Source organism: Limulus polyphemus, unplaced genomic scaffold, assembly GCF_000517525.1.
Source record: "Limulus polyphemus unplaced genomic scaffold, Limulus_polyphemus-2.1.2 Scaffold2978, whole genome shotgun sequence".
Classification (NCBI taxonomy): Eukaryota; Metazoa; Arthropoda; class Merostomata; order Xiphosura; family Limulidae; genus Limulus; species Limulus polyphemus.
The window spans coordinates 46,604-52,984 of NW_013668588.1; the positions used below are offsets into that span (position 1 = coordinate 46,604).

The 6,381-nt window shown below is 37.7% G+C and overlaps 1 protein-coding gene across 4 annotated transcripts in view; it reads left to right on the forward strand.

Annotated features, from left to right (window-relative positions):
• The window catches only part of LOC106468356 (coiled-coil domain-containing protein 148-like), a 123,043-nt gene that overhangs the window by 23,012 nt on the left and 93,650 nt on the right, over positions 1–6,381 (forward strand). The window contains exon 1 of one of the 4 annotated variants that reach the window (XM_022396694.1): positions 5,570–5,722. The exons of the other annotated variants lie outside the window; for them this stretch is intronic. Coding sequence (XP_022252402.1) covers positions 5,574–5,722 — 149 coding nt within the window. The 5' untranslated portion in view covers positions 5,570–5,573. Of the gene's footprint in view, positions 1–5,569; positions 5,723–6,381 lie in introns of those variants that run through there. 4 annotated transcript variants of the gene reach the window in all.

Below are 6,381 nucleotides of genomic sequence, written 5' to 3' on the forward strand. Positions count from 1 at the left end.
CAAAGTTGTATCTCTGAAGTTCCTCAGAAAGAATTTATACCGAAAATTAACAAACGACCAGATACATAACATTATTTGGTTTGACATTAATCAATTTCATTGATGCTTATGGATATTTTATCTAATTATGATGCATTTATTATAAGTGGAGTTAAAGTACAATATAATTTATAAGTTAAAAGTAATTAATAAAGAAAGAAAGAAAAGGTAGCAATATTGGTAGAAAGAAGTATCTGTGGTGTGGAGAATTAAGTTGAGAAATGTTTTAATAGTAATTGTAATTGATTTAAGGTTAGATACATGAACATGATGATATATTTAATATAAAGTATGCAAATCATTTCAGGTTAGAACATAAAAAGGTCAAATTGATAAAGGCCATTTAGCACCAACATCTCTCCTCCACTCATTAAAACCACTAACCAAAGTATAAATCTAAATATAACCTTTAACAAACTGACAAATATATCTGGTTAGACTTGTGGGACAAGTTTAAAAGTTTAAACTACATAACTGCTGATTAGCTGTATAGGGTACACTCTACCAGCTGATTGAGAGTGTGCTGTATACAGTGTATTGCCTCAACAATTCTGCATGCATTTAAAGCAGTCACAATCAAAGGGTTAAATTTAAGTAGAGGTGAGGGAAATTCATTGATCTTATTAGTTAGTTAGTAAGTTATATTAAAAGGGAAGTTGAAGAAAGCTTAGTTTCTTTTACACTCATCCTCAAAATAATTGTAATAAGTTCTAAAGCTCAGAATAAAAAATAATTATACAATACTGTTTAGTATGTTTTGTTTAGGGCTGACCATGGTGGGATGAATCACTTAACATCATTTTATGGTTAGTGTATTATAATTATATGTCCAGATGTTATTGAATTTTGGCAGTAAACAAATTGATAGCAACAGCAAAGTGTTGATTATAAAAACACTTGGAGCAAAACCTAAATATTGATTTTATGGAATGGATCAGATTTAAATGTAAGCATAGTAGATTCAAGAATAAGTTGTAATTGCTATAATTCTAATCTTTGAAGTATGAAGAACAAAATGAATAAGTGCAGGGCTCAAGTTGAAATGGAAGACTATGACATAATAAAAATTACTGAAACATGATAATACTTGAAGAACCTTGATAATAAGAATTATTTCCGATACGGTACTTACTTCCTCTCAAAAGATTTGCTATTTTTGTTCATTGCTGTCCTCAAATGCAAGCATTTTCTTTACACATGCCACAAGCCTTGTGCTCCCCCCTTGTTGGAATTAGTACATTCCAACATGGGTCTCATTCAAATCATCATGCCTCATCAATTAACCAATAGTAGCATAGTATGCTCATGTGATGCATGTGATTCCTTCTACACCTCTCTATCGAACCGTCATTTCTCGTTTGGCAGTTTTCGAGTACAAACATTTTCTTTTGTGCCTTGTGCTTCCTGTATGACAGATATTTTGATTTTCATTTGGAGTGGTTCTACTTTTTTATTATACATTACCATATTTCTCCCAGTATATTATTGTTGCTTTTCTGCACTAGACAGTTGTGTGCTGTTTTCGTGAGTTATGAATTCTGAAGTAAATGTTACCTCTTTGAGGGCCACACCAATGAACACTCTTCTATCTCAGGCCTCTGATGTGGGTGACCCAACTGTGGAACTTTCTGAATTTGTCTGATGGGAGATTGAATGCTACTTGAGTCACCCATATTTCTTCCACTGCTCTGTCATTAAATATGTGGTTTCTTTGTTGTTGGGACCTTATCTGTAGGGGCTCCATTCTAGCCCGTGTTAATTTATCCTCAACTTATTTTAGGGATTTACATCTTGCTCCTTCAATACTATGTTTTTGACATCGTCCCTGACAATATCGAACCACAGGTAACGTCCGCCCAGCAACAGTCTATCTTTTAAATTTTTGTGGCTCATTTGTCTTGACCAGAGACTTCTATGCCACCTATTCCTGTTTACCATCCTTCATCCTCCCATCCTTTACCCGTTCTTTCATATCTGGGTGCTTCTCTTTGTGGAGTCATTGCCAACGTATCATCCATTGTCAACAGTACCGATGGGTTTGGGGTCTGTGGGAGCTCATTTGTTGGATTTACTTCCCCTTGAATAAGTGACAGGTTCTTTCAGAGGGACTCGTTCTCAAGTTTCATTCCCTGCCTCCCATTTCTCCTCACCCAGTTTCCTTTCCTACTCCTCAAGATCCCATGACTTGCCTGCATCTATCAGAAATGGTTCACGATTTGCTTTTGCAGTGGACTATCAAACCGGTTCACCATCCCTTGGAAGGGTTTTACTCTCGTCTTTTCATGGTCCCCAGTAAAACTGAGGATTGACAACTGGTCATTGATTTGTAGTGCCTCAACCACTTCATCGCACTCCCCAGGTTCACTGTGGAGTTCTTTCTGACCCTGAAAAGGGCATTTTCCTGAGGATTTTGGATAACAATAGCCCTTCCATCCCATCTTTATTTTTGGTTTGTTCATCTCAGGGTGGTTTACTAATTTTGAGCTCTCCACTTTGGACTTTCCTTGGCTTAATACATGATTTGTCATGTTCTTTGGGCCTTTGTTCATCATATTCATACTTTGGAGTTGTGGTTTCATTATTACATGGATAACTGGCTACTTCTACCTCATTCTGAGCAGGAGTTGACCAGTCACACTCACCAACTCCTTTCTGTGGCAGTTTGAGTGGGCTGGTTGATAAAATTGGAGAAGTTGGTCCTTTGACCCACCCATTACATAGTATATTTGCTGGTCTTCTTTGAAACCAACCTCAGTTGATCTCTCCCTTCTTCTTAATGCATCAGTTCTATTGAACTTTTAGTTCACATTGCCCTCTCAGCTCAGTCACTTACTGCTCAAGAGGTTCTGTCACTTTTTGGTGATGTTGTCTTCCATGACTGCATCTGGCAACTTTGGTAGTGCCCATATGAAATCCTTGCAATGGACACTTCATGAACAATGGAACCTTGCGCTGGATTCTCTTTCTGTCACCATTTCCCTTCCTCCTTCCCTGAGAGTTGATCTGTTATGGTGGCTCGACAAAGCTCTTACGTCGGTGGGTGTGCCACTTCATCCCCCGTGTCTGGATATTCATCTGTTCATGGATGCTTCCATTTTGGTATAGGGGTTTGGGTCGATCACCATAAATCTTTGGGCTGTTGGTCTGCAGATGAACTGATGTTGCATATCAATGTTCTCAAACTTCTGTCAGTTTTCCTCCCGTCCAATCTTTGTCATCTATTAGAGAAGATTCTCCAAGTTGGCATGGGGAACACATCCAATACATTCATCTCCCATTATCTTCATCACATTGTGCTTTCCTCTGAATCAGGGTTTTGTCTTCCACCTGTGGCCTTGCTCAAGACTTCAGTGTAACTGGTAAGTTGTATTTCTTTTCCTCTTTTTCAGGGGCCTTTCATTATTCCCTCTTTTTCACATGGATTCCACTCTGTGGTAAGTGGTGCCTGACTGGGTATTTTTTCACTTAAAATCTGCACTGTAAGCCATATTGACTCGTGCTGTCTCATCCATGTCTCCACATGGTCACCGTAGAGATGGGGAGTATAGTTGCTTTATGAATATGTTCATTCCAGACTATAACACCCATGGATAGCTTGAGTAAAGCAGAAGGGGATAGCTGCCCATTCCTGCCATGCTTTGAGTGAATAACTCAATGTGGTCTGCTTTTCAAAATAAGGTATCATGGTCACACATTGCACTGTTTCTGGTGATGACATTCTTCTGGACTCTCCAATGCATTCTCACCCCCCCTTCTTCGAGTGGAATATGGGAGTCCTTGCCACTTTCCAAGCCACTGGAGTGATTGACCATGGAGGCACCATCCAGAATTGGTTCCACTAACAAATTGGCTTTAACTATTCAGTTGAGAGTAGGGTGGTGGTGTTCTGCTGGTGTAGAGGCGATGTAACCTCCACAGGAGTTGACTTGTCCCCTTGCTGGTGGATGTAACCTCCTGATACTAGTTACACTATCACAGGAGTTGATCAGTCAACTTCCTGGATGATGTGATCTCCTTATACTATCTACGTATTCAACAATATCCACAACCACTGGAGTTGAGCCATCACTTTACAAGCTGATGTGGCCTCCTTATACTATTTACACTACTGTAGAGTTGAATCAATCCTCTCAATGCCAGATGGCTAGTCCTGGATTGCTGTAGAGTGTTGATCCTTGTGTAGTACCAAGAAATTAGAGTTATCCCCAATTCTTGGATTGTAGGTGAAGACGGCCTCATTCTAATCCTACCCTCACATGGATGTTGCTACCCCATAGAGGAGGTTTTGGATATAGTTGACTTGCTGAGTATGGTCCGATGTGCCCTAGCCACCTTACACCTCGATATTTCCACCCGTGTGTTTTATGAATTATACACAAGGGTAAACAAGTGGTGTGGTTTCCCTCCTCTGATCTCTGGATCTCTTTCTCTCATGGTAAGAGGTATCCTTCAGGGGTACTTCTGTTATTCCCTCGCACCGGTCTCTCTTCCTTCTCATTGTGGGATTCTAGCTAATCCTATGAGTGGAGATAAGTACAGTATCGGAGTTATAATTTTCCTATACTGAAAATGTATTTCCAATAGGTACCTCCTCTCACACTTCCCACCCTTCCTCCCCACTTCTCTGGTGCTCAAATTTTCTGCCAAACTTTGAAGTGAAGGTTCGTCAGAGGAGTGCACAGAGAGTCACATGAGCATACTATGCTACTATTGGTTAATAGATGACTCATGATGATTTGCATGAGACACACGTTGGAATGTACTAATTCCAATAAGGGGAGCACAAGGCTTATGGCATGCATATATGTTTGCATATAGAGGGCAGCACTGAACGAGAATAGCTAATCTTGTGAGAGAAGGTAAGAACGTATTGGCAATATATTTTCAGTATAGGAAAGTTATAACTTTTAAATTCCATGTTATAAAATATTTAATTGTGATAAACTTAAACAGAGGATTGTAGTTGCTCTGTGTATAATGGATGGGCTACAGCCATTTTTATAGGCCACACATTCATACAGATTATATCAAAGAAAATTTGTATAATGCGATTATGGCTGTTAGTAATAAGCTATTGTTGCCAGCAATAATTTCTATGAGTCAGGATAGTAAATTAATCTAATGAGGGGAAGAGATAACTGCTATTGCCTTGAGAAATTTGTGACTCAGTTTTAAATTTTGGGAAGATTATGCATTTTTGACTTAAACAAAATACACACACTGAATTTGTTGTGCAATTTAATTATTACAGTACTTTTACAGTGTGTTGAAGGTGAACCAATCACCCAATCATCTCTGTGCAGTTGCATAAAGCACAAATAATCTTTTAGCAAATTTTGAATATGCAAATGACAAAGTCTTGTGACATCAAAAGTCAGTTTAAAGTTGTAGTGCAACATCATTTATCAGAACTACATTTTGAAATTGTTTGCTATTTCTTTGGTAATGTTGCACCAACGAAAATTGATCATTTTTGTAAAGAATATGTACTGTAACAGCTCTTTCTAGTACAAAAGTATTCATACATTTCAATCATGAAGATGTGTTCATATTGGAGATTTGAAATTTCCATGATAGTGATATTCTTTGTAATTAATGGCATTGGAAAACAAAGGAATATGGATCAACTTGGCGCACCAGGACCATCCAGAAGAGACCTGCAACAAGCCATACCCCAGCCATGGTAAGCGAAATGTGGTGCCTAGGTGAGAAATTATGAACACAAATTTCAGTGGCAAAACAATCTGTTTGCCACAACAAACAGTATGCAACATGATCAATAAGGGTCTCTTTTTTTATGTAAAGGTGACTTCCAATTTTGGAAACACTCCCTCATATACACTTACTTTTGTCTGTGACATGTAAATAACCAATTGAAAGCTCAGAATGCCCCCTAGTGGCTTTCTCAGCCACTTTCAAGTATTATGATGTCATATTGTTCTTTCGATACAAATTTTCAAGATGGTAAGGTGAGTCTTTAGTCTGAATGAAGCTTCATATTTTTTAGACCCAAATACAGCTTAATTACGAAGCTTGATAAATTATAGGGGAATTCTATAGGATTGATATAGTAATTTATGATTTTTTGGTGATTGGAAATGTATATAAAACCTAAAAAAAATTATTTCATTTCACATCCTCCATGTGTGAAATTTTTAAAGCTTAGCGACTTATGACAAGCAGCAAAGAGTTCAAAGGTTGTAACTAGAAGAGATAATTGTTTGATTTACTTCTTTATTTACTGTTCTATGTTTTAAGAAGAATAAGATTAAAAACTTATTTGTAAATAGTAATAATCTATATACATATATAATGTATAATAATTGAAATGTGCCTGTATTT